Below are 17,766 nucleotides of genomic sequence, written 5' to 3' on the forward strand. Positions count from 1 at the left end.
TCTGAACCGGAAGCGGAAGTTCCTAACTCCCTCTCCGCTTCTTCTCTTAAAGCTACAGTGTCCTCTTAGGTGAATGTCTCTCATTATATGGTTTGGGTCACCACATTTTTTTATTTTTTAGATTGAATTCTATGGAAACTGGTTTCCGCCACTAAATTAATTAGTAAATCTTAATTATGAGACTATAAAAGTCGAAATGATGACACAAAAAGTCATGATTATGATACGAAAGCCACTATGAAAGGGACAAGCGGTGGAAAAAATGGATGGATGGATGGAACTCGACATTTTGCAATAAAAAAAAAAGTCCATCCATTTTCGACCGCTTGTCCCTTTTTTAGGTCGCCCTTTTCCCCTAAATCTCATAATTATGACTTACTATAAGGATATATTTTAGTGACGGAAAAGGGCTGCTATAAAATTTGATAAAACTAGCCGTTTTTGTTTTTCAATTGCCCTTCAAGAAAAAAAGAAAAAAAAGAAAAAAACTCAATATTTTATATTTATTTATTTACTTATTTATTTACAGACAGACATAGTTTTGTATTGCATTATTGTTTATTTTGTTAATATCAGAGTCCATTCTGCAAAAAGGTCATCCCTAGAAGCACACAGTTTATAGAATAGAAGAATAAAATGGACTTTATTGTCATTATATTTGCATATAACGAGATTAAGGACTCCAATTTAAGGTGCGGTAGTGGAAACAAATATGGAATAAAAATAAATCACATAAGTAATAAAGATAAAAAATAAGAATTGAAATAAACAGACTAATATCCAATAAAAACAATACACAATCATGTACAATATATAAAAACTGTACAACATACAGAACAAAACAAGAGTACTGGAGTAATAAAGTAATGAATGAACAGTTAAAATATACATCATCATATAATATACAAAATACAATACAATACAACACATTTCAGAATCTACCCAGCAAATACACTTTTACAATTTCATTTATAAATACAAAAGGGATATTTAAATCCACCAAATCAGTCTCAATATCCTATTATTCAAATGTAATTAAAAGGTTGCATCTTGAATATCCGTCATACATACAGAGGTCAAGACCAAAATGATGCGACTAATGTGAATTCCTCAACCATGAGGGGTGTGCTAAAAGTACCAAGCATAACGTCGCAATACATTTAGCTTAAAACGCTTTTCCAAAACATTTAAACAATTTTATTATTTTATAGAGCTATCAATCTCATACGAATACATTTAAAAAAAAAAGAATTTGCTACAGCCGAGCATCATTCAAACAAGGGATTTAAATAAACCAATTTAAAAAGGAAAAAAAAGAAATGTTTTTATTGTGAAAATCCATTTCTGGAAACCTCCGTGTTCCCCTCGCAATGCGGAAGTGAAGTCTGCGCATGCGGTCGCGATGTTGAACTAATTCGACACAGTACGTACAAACTACGACTTATTGACTTTTCATTGAGATGACTAATTACATATTACTGTTGTTATTTATACATTGAGGCACAATGATGCTGGACATGAGTCGTGTGACTGTCGTGGCGGACATTTTATTCAGTAGAAAACATTCATCAGAAGCAGGAATCCACTGCTGCTGCTCCAGAGTCTTTGTGCAGTAAGTATACCTAATAATCATCTTTTTTTTAATCAAACTATTGTACATTTATGACTGTTAAATGTGTTATTCCTTCCAGGGACAGAGAACTGTATCGTTCGGACAAAAGACTCTTTTCATTTGACCAACCGGAAACTTCATTTCGAGGTAAATTCAGATATTATTTTTTTTTATTTTTGCGATTCCAGCATTTATCAATCACACTTTACTTTGTTGCTTATGAGTAACTTTTATAAAATATTCCATCCTGGTTTTGTCGACTTTGGCGCACTTCCGCTCAGTGAGTAAGGGCGGACCCACGTCACTTCCGCCTACCAATCCCCTAGCAACCGGGAATTCGTTGAAAACAAACCAGCTCACAGCGAACACAGCATTGACAGAAAAAGCATTTAACGAGCGTTGTGGCTTGGAAGTCGGCGTTAAATCCTTCATTTACGCATTTTTACTTATTCGCATATCGTGTGAAAAAACGAAAATGTATTATTTGCGTCAGACTCGTCTCAGTGAACTTTAAAGCTTCTCAGGCTTAGCTTAGCTTGCTAGTTAGCTTAGCCTGCACGCTACTAAGAAAGAGACGCGGAAGTTATCAACAACAAGATCAAGTGTTAGTGTATAAAACATTGAGAGATTTGAGGGCTACATGTATTGAATGGCAACATGAACATTATAGGGTTTATTGGTTTTTAAAAACCCAACTGTTAAGTGCAAATTTAAACGAAACCGGTTTTCGAAAATAGCTAGCTAGGCTATAGACTATATAGTATATTACTTACTTAACTTAATCCTCTTCTTCCCGGATGGGAAATAAGGCTTCGACGACTCGACGCCATTCATCTCGCTGCTGTGCTCGTCTCTGTGCCTTGCCCCATGTAAGCTTCATCTCTTTCAGCTCCCCTTCAACTGTTCTTTGCCAGGTGTTCTTTGGCCGCCCTGGCTTACGTTTTCCCGGTGGTGTCCATCTTAACGCTGCCTTTGGTATCCTCTCGTTGTCCGGTTTTCGAAAATAGCTAGCTAGGCTATAGACCAGGGTTCACCAACCTTTTTGAAACCAAGGGCTACTTCTTGGGTACTGATTACTGCGAAGGGCTACCAGTTAGATACACACTTAAATAAATTGCCAGAAGTAGCCAATTTGCTCAATTTACCTTTAACTCTGTTATTATTAATAATTAATGATATTTATCTTTGTGGAAACACTGATCATCTTAATGATTTCTCACAATAAATATATATAGAAACAGATAAATATCAATATGCAACACTTTATTTTTATATTTTCTCTAAGTGCACATTTTTCAAATTGAACATTTTCAAATGATCACTTCTAAGACAGTCTTGTGAAATCACAATATCCCATTTTAACTAGCTAGCCACTAACATTTTTTTTAACAAATCATGAATTACTTTGCACCATGTTTGTACAAATAATAACTCATGTAAAATACAAAAGTCAACTCTCAAATTTTTAAATCATGTCACACTTTGAACTGGACACCAAATCTGTTATCTGTTTCTTTGTCAGTTAGTGGGAAGCCTGGCATTGCATGCTGTTAACTAGTGTGTTGTACTCTGGTGTGTAACTTGACACTGCAACTCTGAGTGAGTCTTGCACATGTGCATCAGTGAGGCATGTTCTGTGTTTGTTTTGATGAAGTTCATGTCAGAAAAGGCTGATTCACAAAGATAAGATTTTTCCTCATTGTTTGCGGAACCTTCTTAATCTTTTGGACATATTTTCACAGCAATCTGGCCTTAAGCTTAATTATGATAAATGTCAAATGTTAAGGATCGGAAATCTAAAGGGAACGTCCTTTCGAATGGAATGCAAAGTGCCTGTTTTGTGGACAGATGGACCAGTTAACATACTTGGTGTTGTTGTCCCAGAAAATCTGGAAGATCTAGGCTCAGTAAATTATGATAATCGACTAAGAAAGCTGGACAAAATTATGCAATTATGGAAAGGGAAATCCCTAACCTTGTATGGTAAAATGTGTCATGTCTGTGTTAATCATGTTTTTGTTTTTCTTGGGTTTTGGGCTCTTTTTTTAGTTCCTGGTTGCACTTCCTTGTTTGGTTTGGTTTCCATGGTCACCCATTAGTTTTCACCTGTCTTGTCACGCACCTGTTTCACATCCTCATGTCACGCACCTGTCTCACGTTTTCACTAATCATGTCACCAGTATTTAAGGCCATTGTTGCCAGGCAGTCGGCCTGGCGACATCACTCTGTTCCCCTCTGCGCACTTCATGCCTTATCAAGTAAGTTTGTTCTATTTATGCCACAGTTAGCGACTTTTGTTCATGTCCTTAGTTTTTTGCCCACGTGCAAGTTTTTGTTTCATAGTCAAGTTTGTACCTCCGCCTTGTGCGCGCCTTTAGTTTGTTCCTTTTGTTATAGTAAAAAATAAATATGTCCTCACCTGCACGCCACGTTTGGTCCAATTCCTTTGCACCACGGGAGAACAAACCACGCCATAGACCAAGTCTTGACAAAATGTCTATTGCCAACTCGTTAATTATTCCTCAATTTATTTATTTGTTTTTGTCATTACCAGCTCCATCACAAAACTTTTTTAAGATTTATGAGCGGAGGGTCTTCGATTTTGTCTGAAACGGCAAACCAGAAAAGATTAAAAGAAAGGTTTTGTACAAAGAGTATGAATATGGGGGCCTGAAACTTCTCAACCTTGAAGCTATGTGTCTGTCTTTAAAAGCATCAATTGTTCCAAAGATGTATTTAAACATTGAGTGGTACACAAATGTCCTGTTGGACAAAAAACATGTACTGTATCAAAAGAAATGGTATCCTTTTTTACAAGTGATCCCCTCCCAGAGAGTCTGCTGGGAAACATGGCGGGGTTCATAAAGGAAACAATCCACTCATAGTGGTGTTTTCAATTTGATGTGCCAGAAAAAAGAGACGATATTTTGCAGCAGATAATATGGATGAACTCTAATATTGTAATAGATGGAAAGCCTTTCTTTTGGAAAAATATGTTTGAAAGAGGAATCATTTTTGTCAATGATATTATCAATGAGAATGGTAAAATTATGAAGTATGATGAATTTAGAGCTATGTATGGTGATGCTTGCTCAAGCTTTTCATTTTATCAACTAACTGGAGTAATTGGGAAAAGATGGAAACAAATAATTAATTATGGATCTACTAAATTATTAGTTTGTAAACCTCTAATAAGAAATTCTAGTTGGCAAAAAGGAACTAAAATAAATAGAAAAATATATAATTTTTATTTAATAAAGAAATCTTTGAAGGCTGCCTCATACAACACAAATGGAAAATGGGAGGCCTTTTTTGACTGCCCGTTGCCATGGGATGCCATATTCAAACTAATGTATAAAACCACTATCGATGTGCAAAATCGTTATTTTCAAATTAAAATTATTTATAACTTCTTACCCACAGGGAAAATGTTAAAATTATGGAATATGACAGAGTCAGATGATTGCCGATTTTGTTGTCAAGAGCCTGAATCCACCCTGCATTTGTTTTGGTATTGCCATATTGTGTCTTTGTTTTGGGTGGAAGTTGAAAAAATGTGTTTAAGGATTGGTTTGTTTATGAAGCTTAATGTGGTTTCTGTTATTTTAGGAGAGTTCATTGACAATCATGATTTAGTCAATTTAATTATAGTACTCGGTAAAATGTTTATTTTTAAGGCCAAAAACAGATATTCACTTAGTATTACTTTCTTTAAAACATTTATTCAGTATTTTCTAACTTTAGAAAGTTACATGGTTGAAAACGATAATGATGCCAAAAAACATTAAAAAAAAGATGAGAAGTCCTCAAAGGCTTATTTTGAAAGTATAATTATATTTATAGATTATATGATATCTGTTGTTGTGTTCCCTAATTTGAGTGACCTGGACATAATCTGGACTGTACATAAATGCTTATTTTGAAAATGTAATTTTGTTTATAAATTATATGCAATCTGTTGTGTTCCCTAATTTTTTTCTGTGTACATGAATGAAGGTGTGTGTTGCTGAGTCCGACTTGGACATTATCTGGACTGGGCCTGGTTTAAAAAACCCTTTAAACAAATCTAATTTCATTGACAACCTGGTCTGTTGAAGATAAGGCCCTTTTTTAAAAAATAAAATAAAATAAGATGAATAAATAAAAAACATTTTCTTGGATAAAAAAGAAAGTAAAACAGTATAAAAATAATTACATGAAAAATAGTAATTAATGAAAATGTTAGTGGACCAGCAGCCTATACAATCATGTGTGCTTCAGGGACTGTGTCCCTTGCAGATGTGTTGTCTATGTTGTGGGAACCAGAATATTGGTAGCAGAAAGAAATAACCCCTTTTGTGTGAGTGGGTGTGGATGAGTGTGCATGGGGGAGGTTGTTTGGGTTGATGCACTGATTGAAAGTGTATCTTGTGTTTTTTCTATGTAGATTTATTTTTTTTTTTAAATATATATATATATATATTTTTTTAAATTTAAAAATTTTTTTTTTTTTTTAGAACAGGCCCGCGGGCGACTCATCTGGTCCTTACGGGCGACCTGGTGCCCGCGGGCACCGCGTTGGTGACCCCTGCTATAGACTATATAGTATATACCGCATGTTATTTTTGTACAACAACTTCAGCTGTCGAACGTTATAAGGTACAAATTCAACAAGTACAACATTAGCACGGACGGTATAGCCAAGTTGTGGTTAAGAAGGTGGATTTTTGTTCCTTATATTTACCAGAAACGAAGTGATCCGAACACACGACCCGGGACTTTGGGGGACTCCAGTGAGAACCGTCCTCGTTTTCCCGGTGTAAAGCTGCGAGCCATTTGTCTCGTCTCTGTGGGCTTTTATCACGCTTTGGCAGAACAAAATACAACCTTTGTTTTCCCTGTTTCCAGTTGTGGTTAGCACAACCAAAAACAACACCGTTTTTCGGCATTTTGGAGGCAGAATGACTGGTTTAACCAGCGTAGGTCGACAGGTTAAAGAGTAATGGCAACGGTTTGTTTTCAACGCCAGTCTGGTTGCTATGGCTCGAAGAACCCGTATGTAGCTCAGTTGCCCGGATGTCGGCCCTCACCCATTCCAGCATTTATCAATCACACTTTACTTTGTTGCTTATGAGTAACTTTTATGAAATATTCCGTCCCGGTTTTGTCGACTTTGGCGCACTTCCGCTCAGTACCCGGATGTTGTTGTGACTTCCGCTCAGTACCCGGATGTTGTTGTGACGGTCACGTGACACTAAGTGTGGCCTGCAGCACATTCTGACCAACACAAAACGTTAAAAAGTGGAATAAAAGAGCCAAAATGAAAAAATGTAGCCAGAAAAATGTGTAACGTCGACTCTGATAACACACAAATGCTGACAGAATGTAGGAAGAATAGTTTCAATGCTGTGTTTGAATTTCCAGGAAAACTGGAATAAATTCATTTTTGTCCTCAAAATTCCACACACAATACCCGTGATGACAATAAATACGTTTTTTTAGAGCTTTTTGCAAGTAAGAAAGACTGGACATTACTGAAGCTTTGTTTGGGACTACTAATTCCATGGGAGTGTTTACATCATGACTTGGTCCACAGAAGGCCACCAAGAAGAAGAAGAAGAAGAAGAAGAATTAGATGAAGAAGAAGAAGAAGAATTAGATGAAGAGGCTCAGCTGATGTCTAGCATGGGTCTTCCTCTTGCCTTTGCCAGCTCTTCTAGACGGCACAAAGTGGTATTTCTATCTTCCTGACATGACTAGTTAGTACAAGACCAGCAGTATTTCTATCTTCCTGACATGACTAGTTAGTACATGACCAGCAGTATTACATGTTCCTGACATGACTAGTTAGTACAAGACCGGCAGTATTACATGTTCCTGACATGACTAGTTAGTGCAAGACCGGCAGTATTACATGTTCCTGACATGACTAGTTAGTGCAAGACCAGCAGTATTACATGTTCCTGACATGACTAGTTAGTACAAGACCGGCAGTATTACATGTTCCTGACATGACTAGTTAGTACAAGACCTGCAGTATTACATGTTCCTGACATGACTAGTTAGTGCAAGACCGGCAGTATTACATGTCCCTGACATGACTAGTTAGTACAAGACCGGCAGTATTACATGTTCCTGACATGACTAGTTAGTACAAGACCGGCAGTATTACATGTCCCTGACATGACTAGTTAGTACAAGACCAGCAGTATTACATGTTCCTGACATGACTAGTTAGTACAAGACCGGCGGTATTACATGTTCCTGACATGACTAGTTAGTACAAGACCGGCAGTATTACATGTTCCTGACATGACTAGTTAGTACAAGACCGGCAGTATTACATGTTCCTGACATGACTAGTTCGTACACGACCGGCAGTATTACATGTCCCTGACATGACTAGTTAGTACAAGACGGGCAGTATTACATGTTCCTGACATGACTAGTTAGTACAAGACCGGCATTATTACATGTTCCTGACATGACTAGTTAGTACAAGACCAGCAGTATTACATGTCCCTGACATGACTAGTTAGTACAAGACCGGCAGTATTACATGTTCCTGACATGACTAGTTAGTACAAGACCGGCAGTATTACATGTTCCTGGCATGACTAGTTAGTACAAGACCAGCAGTATTACATGTTCCTGACATGACTAGTTAGTACAAGACCAGCAGTATTACATGTTCCTGACATGACTAGTTAGTACAAGACCAGCAGTATTACATGTCCCTGACATGACTAGTTAGTACAAGACCGGCAGTGTTACATGTCCCTGACATGACTAGTTAGTACAAGACCGGCAGTATTACATGTTCCTGACATGACTAGTTAGTACAAGACCGGCAGTATTACATGTCCCTGACATGACTAGTTAGTACAAGACCGGCAGTGTTACATGTCCCTGACATGACTAGTTAGTACAAGACCGGCAGTGTTACATGTCCCTGACATGACTAGTTAGTACAAGACCGGCAGTATTACATGTTCCTGACATGACTAGTTAGTACAAGACCGGCAGTATTACATGTTCCTGACATGACTAGTTAGTACAAGACCGGTAGTGTTACATGTCCCTGACATGACTAGTTAGTACAAGACCGGCAGTATTACATGTCCCTGACATGACTAGTTAGTACAATACCGGCAGTATTACATGTCCCTGACATGACTAGTTAGTACAAGACCGGCAGTATTACATGTTCCTGACATGACTAGTTAGTACAAGACCGGCAGTGTTACATGTCCCTGACATGACTAGTTAGTACAAGACCAGCAGTATTACATGTTCCTGACATGACTAGTTAGTACAAGACCAGCAGTATTACATGTCCCTGACATGACTAGTTAGTACAAGACCAGCAGTATTACATGTTCCTGACATGACTAGTTAGTACAAGACCAGCAGTATTACATGTCCCTGACATGACTAGTTAGTACAAGACCGGCAGTATTACATGTTCCTGACATGACTAGTTAGTACAAGACCGGCAGTGTTACATGTCCCTGACATGACTAGTTAGTACAAGACCAGCAGTATTACATGTTCCTGACATGACTAGTTAGTACAAGACCAGCAGTATTACATGTCCCTGACATGACTAGTTAGTACAAGACCAGCAGTATTACATGTTCCTGACATGACTAGTTAGTACAAGACCAGCAGTATTACATGTCCCTGACATGACTAGTTAGTACAAGACCAGCAGTATTACATGTGCCTGACATGACTAGTTAGTACAAGACCAGCAGTATTACATGTTCCTGACATGACTAGTTAGTACAAGACCAGCAGTATTACATGTCCCTGACATGACTAGTTAGTATAAGACCGGCAGTATTACATGTCCCTGACATGACTAGTTAGTACAAGACCGGCAGTATTACATGTTCCTGACATGACTAGTTAGTACAAGACCAGCAGTATTACATGTTCCTGACATGACTTTTTAGTACAAGTTCAGCAGTATTACATGTCCCTGACATGACTAGTTAGTACAAGTTCAGCAGTATTACATGTCCCTGACATGACTAGTTAGTACAAGACCGGCAGTATTACATGTTCCTGACATGACTAGTTAGTACAAGACCGGCAGTATTACATGTTCCTGACATGACTAGTTAGTAGAAGACCGGCAGTATTACATGTCCCTGACATGACTAGTTAGTACAAGACCGGCAGTATTACATGTCCCTGACATGACTAGTTAGTACAAGACCGGCAGTATTACATGTTCCTGACATGACTAGTTAGTACAAGACCGGCAGTATTACATGTTCCTGACATGACTAGTTAGTACAAGACCGGCAGTATTACATGTTCCTGACATGACTAGTTAGTACAAGACCGGCAGTATTACATGTCCCTGACATGACTAGTTAGTACAAGACCGGCAGTATTACATGTTCCTGACATGACTAGTTAGTACAAGACCGGCAGTATTACATGTCCCTGACATGACTAGTTAGTACAAGACCGGCAGTGTTACATGTCCCTGACATGACTAGTTAGTACAAGACCGGCAGTGTTACATGTCCCTGACATGACTAGTTAGTACAAGACCGGCAGTGTTACATGTCCCTGACATGACTAGTTAGTACAATACCGGCAGTATTACATGTTCCTGACATGACTAGTTAGTACAAGACCGGCAGTATTACATGTTCCTTACATGACTAGTTAGTACAATACCGGCAGTATTACATGTTCCTGACATGACTAGTTAGTACAAGACCGGCAGTATTACATGTCCCTGACATGACTAGTTAGTACAAGACCGGCAGTATTACATGTACCTGACATGACTAGTTAGTACAAGACCAGCAGTATTACATGTACCTGACATGACTAGTTAGTAGAAGACCAGCAGTATTACATGTACCTGACATGAACAGTTAGTACAAGACCGGCAGTATTACATGTCCCTGACATGACTAGTTAGTACAAGACCGGCAGTATTACATGTTCCTGACATGACTAGTTAGTACAAGACCGGCAGTATTACATGTCCCTGACATGACTAGTTAGTACAAGACCAGCAGTATTACATGTTCCTGACATGACTAGTTAGTACAAGACCGGCGGTATTACATGTTCCTGACATGACTAGTTAGTACAAGACCGGCAGTATTACATGTTCCTGACATGACTAGTTAGTACAAGACCGGCAGTATTACATGTTCCTGACATGACTAGTTCGTACACGACCGGCAGTATTACATGTCCCTGACATGACTAGTTAGTACAAGACCGGCAGTATTACATGTTCCTGACATGACTAGTTAGTACAAGACCGGCATTATTACATGTTCCTGACATGACTAGTTAGTACAAGACCAGCAGTATTACATGTCCCTGACATGACTAGTTAGTACAAGACCGGCAGTATTACATGTTCCTGACATGACTAGTTAGTACAAGACCGGCAGTATTACATGTTCCTGGCATGACTAGTTAGTACAAGACCAGCAGTATTACATGTTCCTGACATGACTAGTTAGTACAAGACCAGCAGTATTACATGTTCCTGACATGACTAGTTAGTACAAGACCAGCAGTATTACATGTCCCTGACATGACTAGTTAGTACAAGACCGGCAGTGTTACATGTCCCTGACATGACTAGTTAGTACAAGACCGGCAGTATTACATGTTCCTGACATGACTAGTTAGTACAAGACCGGCAGTATTACATGTCCCTGACATGACTAGTTAGTACAAGACCGGCAGTGTTACATGTCCCTGACATGACTAGTTAGTACAAGACCGGCAGTGTTACATGTCCCTGACATGACTAGTTAGTACAAGACCGGCAGTATTACATGTTCCTGACATGACTAGTTAGTACAAGACCGGCAGTATTACATGTTCCTGACATGACTAGTTAGTACAAGACCGGTAGTGTTACATGTCCCTGACATGACTAGTTAGTACAAGACCGGCAGTATTACATGTCCCTGACATGACTAGTTAGTACAATACCGGCAGTATTACATGTCCCTGACATGACTAGTTAGTACAAGACCGGCAGTATTACATGTTCCTGACATGACTAGTTAGTACAAGACCGGCAGTGTTACATGTCCCTGACATGACTAGTTAGTACAAGACCAGCAGTATTACATGTTCCTGACATGACTAGTTAGTACAAGACCAGCAGTATTACATGTCCCTGACATGACTAGTTAGTACAAGACCAGCAGTATTACATGTTCCTGACATGACTAGTTAGTACAAGACCAGCAGTATTACATGTCCCTGACATGACTAGTTAGTACAAGACCGGCAGTATTACATGTTCCTGACATGACTAGTTAGTACAAGACCGGCAGTGTTACATGTCCCTGACATGACTAGTTAGTACAAGACCAGCAGTATTACATGTTCCTGACATGACTAGTTAGTACAAGACCAGCAGTATTACATGTCCCTGACATGACTAGTTAGTACAAGACCAGCAGTATTACATGTTCCTGACATGACTAGTTAGTACAAGACCAGCAGTATTACATGTCCCTGACATGACTAGTTAGTACAAGACCAGCAGTATTACATGTGCCTGACATGACTAGTTAGTACAAGACCAGCAGTATTACATGTTCCTGACATGACTAGTTAGTACAAGACCAGCAGTATTACATGTCCCTGACATGACTAGTTAGTATAAGACCGGCAGTATTACATGTCCCTGACATGACTAGTTAGTACAAGACCGGCAGTATTACATGTTCCTGACATGACTAGTTAGTACAAGACCAGCAGTATTACATGTTCCTGACATGACTTTTTAGTACAAGTTCAGCAGTATTACATGTCCCTGACATGACTAGTTAGTACAAGTTCAGCAGTATTACATGTCCCTGACATGACTAGTTAGTACAAGACCGGCAGTATTACATGTTCCTGACATGACTAGTTAGTACAAGACCGGCAGTATTACATGTTCCTGACATGACTAGTTAGTAGAAGACCGGCAGTATTACATGTCCCTGACATGACTAGTTAGTACAAGACCGGCAGTATTACATGTCCCTGACATGACTAGTTAGTACAAGACCGGCAGTATTACATGTTCCTGACATGACTAGTTAGTACAAGACCGGCAGTATTACATGTTCCTGACATGACTAGTTAGTACAAGACCGGCAGTATTACATGTTCCTGACATGACTAGTTAGTACAAGACCGGCAGTATTACATGTCCCTGACATGACTAGTTAGTACAAGACCGGCAGTATTACATGTTCCTGACATGACTAGTTAGTACAAGACCGGCAGTATTACATGTCCCTGACATGACTAGTTAGTACAAGACCGGCAGTGTTACATGTCCCTGACATGACTAGTTAGTACAAGACCGGCAGTGTTACATGTCCCTGACATGACTAGTTAGTACAAGACCGGCAGTGTTACATGTCCCTGACATGACTAGTTAGTACAATACCGGCAGTATTACATGTTCCTGACATGACTAGTTAGTACAAGACCGGCAGTATTACATGTTCCTTACATGACTAGTTAGTACAATACCGGCAGTATTACATGTTCCTGACATGACTAGTTAGTACAAGACCGGCAGTATTACATGTCCCTGACATGACTAGTTAGTACAAGACCGGCAGTATTACATGTACCTGACATGACTAGTTAGTACAAGACCAGCAGTATTACATGTACCTGACATGACTAGTTAGTAGAAGACCAGCAGTATTACATGTACCTGACATGAACAGTTAGTACAAGACCGGCAGTATTACATGTTCCTGACATGACTAGTTAGTACAAGACCCGCAGTATTACATGTTCCTGGCATGACTAGTTAGTACAAGACCAGCAGTATTACATGTCCCTGACATGACTAGTTAGTACAAGACCAGCAGTATTACATGTTCCTGACATGACTAGTTAGTACAAGACCAGCAGTATTACATGTTCCTGACATGACTAGTTAGTACAAGACCAGCAGTATTACATGTTCCTGACATGACTAGTTAGTACATGACCAGCAGTATTACATGTCCCTGACATGACTAGTTAGTACATGACCGGCAGTATTACATGTCCCTGACATGACTAGTTAGTACAAGACCGGCAGTATTACATGTCCCTGACATGACTAGTTAGTACAAGACCGGCAGTATTACATGTCCCTGACATGACTAGTTAGTACAAGACCGGCAGTATTACATGTTCCTGACATGACTAGTTAGTACAAGACCGGCAGTATTACATGTTCCTTACATGACTAGTTAGTACAAGACCGGCAGTATTACATGTTCCTGACATGACTAGTTAGTACAAGACCGGCAGTATTACATGTTCCTGACATGACTAGTTAGTACAAGACCGGCAGTATTACATGTTCCTGACATGACTAGTTAGTACAAGACCGGCAGTATTACATGTCCCTGACATGACTAGTTAGTACAAGACCGGCAGTATTACATGTCCCTGGCATGACTAGTTAGTACAAGACCGGCAGTATTACATGTACCTGACATGACTAGTTAGTACAAGACCAGCAGTATTACATGTACCTGACATGACTAGTTAGTACAAGACTAGCAGTATTACATGTCCCTGACATGACTAGTTAGTACAAGACCGGCAGTATTACATGTTCCTGACATGACTAGTTAGTACAAGACCGGCAGTATTACATGTACCTGACATGACTAGTTAGTACAAGACCAGCAGTATTACATGTACCTGACATGACTAGTTAGTACAAGACCAGCAGTATTACATGTACCTGACATGAACAGTTAGTACAAGACCGGCAGTATTACATGTTCCTGACATGACTAGTTAGTACGAGACCCGCAGTATTACATGTTCCTGGCATGACTAGTTAGTACAAGACCAGCAGTATTACATGTCCCTGACATGACTAGTTAGTACAAGACCAGCAGTATTACATGTTCCTGACATGACTAGTTAGTACAAGACTAGCAGTATTTCTATCTTCCTGACATGACTAGTTAGTACAAGACCAGCAGTATTACATGTTCCTGACATGACTAGTTAGTACAAGACCGGCAGTATTACATGTTCCTGACATGACTACTTAGTACAAGACCGGCAGTATTACATGTTCCTGACATGACTAGTTAGCACAAGACGGCAGTATTACATGTCCCTGACATGACTAGTTAGTACAAGACCGGCAGTATTACATGTTCCTGACATGACTAGTTAGTACAAGACTAGCAGTATTTCTATCTTGCTGACATGACTAGTTAGTACAAGACCAGCAGTATTACATGTTCCTGACATGACTAGTTAGTACAAGACAAGCAGTATTTCTATCTTCCTGACATGACTAGTTAGTACAAGACCAGCAGTATTACATGTTCCTGACATGACTAGTTAGTACAAGACCGGCAGTATTACATGTTCCTGACATGACTAGTTAGTACAAGACCAGCAGTATTACATGTTCCTGACATGACTAGTTAGTACAAGACCGGCAATATTACATGTTCCTGACATGACTAGTTAGCACAAGACCGGCAGTATTACATGTTCCTGACACGACTAGTTAGCACAAGACCGGCAGTATTACATGTTCCTGACATGACTAGTTAGTACAAGATCAGCAGTATTACATGTTCCTGACATGACTAGTTAGTACAAGACCAGCAGTATTACATGTCCCTGACATGACTAGTTAGTACAAGACCAGCAGTATTACATGTTCCTGACATGACTAGTTAGTACAAGACCAGCAGTATTACATGTTCCTGACATGACTAGTTAGTACAAGACCAGCAGTATTACATGTTCCTGACATGACTAGTTAGTACATGACCAGCAGTATTACATGTCCCTGACATGACTAGTTAGTACATGACCGGCAGTATTACATGTCCCTGACATGACTAGTTAGTACAAGACCGGCAGTATTACATGTCCCTGACATGACTAGTTAGTACAAGACCGGCAGTATTACATGTCCCTGACATGACTAGTTAGTACAAGACCGGCAGTATTACATGTTCCTGACATGACTAGTTAGTACAAGACCGGCAGTATTACATGTTCCTTACATGACTAGTTAGTACAAGACCGGCAGTATTACATGTTCCTGACATGACTAGTTAGTACAAGACCGGCAGTATTACATGTTCCTGACATGACTAGTTAGTACAAGACCGGCAGTATTACATGTTCCTGACATGACTAGTTAGTACAAGACCGGCAGTATTACATGTCCCTGACATGACTAGTTAGTACAAGACCGGCAGTATTACATGTCCCTGGCATGACTAGTTAGTACAAGACTAGCAGTATTACATGTCCCTGACATGACTAGTTAGTACAAGACCGGCAGTATTACATGTTCCTGACATGACTAGTTAGTACAAGACCGGCAGTATTACATGTACCTGACATGACTAGTTAGTACAAGACCAGCAGTATTACATGTACCTGACATGACTAGTTAGTACAAGACCAGCAGTATTACATGTACCTGACATGAACAGTTAGTACAAGACCGGCAGTATTACATGTTCCTGACATGACTAGTTAGTACGAGACCCGCAGTATTACATGTTCCTGGCATGACTAGTTAGTACAAGACCAGCAGTATTACATGTCCCTGACATGACTAGTTAGTACAAGACCAGCAGTATTACATGTTCCTGACATGACTAGTTAGTACAAGACTAGCAGTATTTCTATCTTCCTGACATGACTAGTTAGTACAAGACCAGCAGTATTACATGTTCCTGACATGACTAGTTAGTACAAGACCGGCAGTATTACATGTTCCTGACATGACTACTTAGTACAAGACCGGCAGTATTACATGTTCCTGACATGACTAGTTAGCACAAGACGGCAGTATTACATGTCCCTGACATGACTAGTTAGTACAAGACCGGCAGTATTACATGTTCCTGACATGACTAGTTAGTACAAGACTAGCAGTATTTCTATCTTGCTGACATGACTAGTTAGTACAAGACCAGCAGTATTACATGTTCCTGACATGACTAGTTAGTACAAGACAAGCAGTATTTCTATCTTCCTGACATGACTAGTTAGTACAAGACCAGCAGTATTACATGTTCCTGACATGACTAGTTAGTACAAGACCGGCAATATTACATGTTCCTGACATGACTAGTTAGCACAAGACCGGCAGTATTACATGTTCCTGACACGACTAGTTAGCACAAGACCGGCAGTATTACATGTTCCTGACATGACTAGTTAGTACAAGATCAGCAGTATTACATGTTCCTGACATGACTAGTTAGTACAAGACCGGCAGTGTTACATGTCCCTGACATGACTAGTTAGTACAAGACCGGCAGTATTACATGTCCCTGACATGACTAGTTAGTACAAGACCGGCAGTATTACATGTACCTGACATGACTAGTTAGTACAAGACCAGCAGTATTACATGTACCTGACATGACTAGTTAGTACAAGACTAGCAGTATTACATGTACCTGACATGACCAGTTAGTACAAGACCGGCAGTATTACATGTTCATGACATGACTAGTTAGTACATGACCGGCAGTATTACATGTCCCTGACATGACTAGTTAGTACAAGACTAGCAGTATTACATGTACCTGACATGACTAGTTAGTACAAGACCAGCAGTATTACATGTTCCTGACATGACTAGTTAGTACAAGACCAGCAGTATTACATGTTCCTGACATGACTAGTTAGTACAAGACCAGCAGTATTACATGTTCCTGACATGACTAGTTAGTACAAGAACAGCAGTATTACATGTCCCTGACATGACTAGTTAGTGCAAGACCAGCAGTATTACATGTTCCTGATATGACTAGTTAGTACAAGACTAGCAGTATTTCTATCTTCCTGACATGACTAGTTAGTACAAGACCAGCAGTATTACATGTTCCTGACATGACTAGTTAGTACATGACCAGCAGTATTACATGTCCCTGACATGACTAGTTAGTACAAGACCAGCAGTATTACATGTTCCTGACATGACTAGTTAGTACAAGACCAGCAGTATTACATGTTCCTGACATGACTAGTTAGTACAAGACTAGCAGTATTTATATCTTCCTGACATGACTAGTTAGTACAAGACCAGCAGTATTACATGTTCCTGACATGACTAGTTAGTACAAGACCAGCAGTATTACATGTTCCTGGCATGACTAGTT

At 39.4% G+C, this 17,766-nt stretch overlaps 1 protein-coding gene across 2 annotated transcripts in view; it reads left to right on the forward strand.

The window, feature by feature from the left end:
• The first annotated feature begins 1,360 nt into the window (after positions 1-1,360).
• Positions 1,361-17,766, forward strand: part of LOC133664789 (trimethylguanosine synthase-like) — a 50,633-nt gene continuing 34,227 nt past the window's right edge. Inside the window, exons 1-4 of one of the 2 annotated variants that reach the window (XM_062069700.1) lie at positions 1,361-1,423; positions 1,501-1,612; positions 1,692-1,759; positions 7,188-7,324. In XM_062069700.1, the coding sequence (XP_061925684.1) occupies positions 1,506-1,612; positions 1,692-1,759; positions 7,188-7,324 (312 nt within the window). In that variant the 5' untranslated portion in view covers positions 1,361-1,423; positions 1,501-1,505. Of the gene's footprint in view, positions 1,613-1,691; positions 1,760-7,187; positions 7,325-17,766 lie in introns of both variants that reach the window. The other variant, XM_062069699.1, reaches the window with a different exon arrangement.

The sequence above is a fragment of the Entelurus aequoreus genome, linkage group LG14 (genome assembly GCF_033978785.1).
Source record: "Entelurus aequoreus isolate RoL-2023_Sb linkage group LG14, RoL_Eaeq_v1.1, whole genome shotgun sequence".
Classification (NCBI taxonomy): domain Eukaryota; kingdom Metazoa; phylum Chordata; class Actinopteri; order Syngnathiformes; family Syngnathidae; genus Entelurus; species Entelurus aequoreus.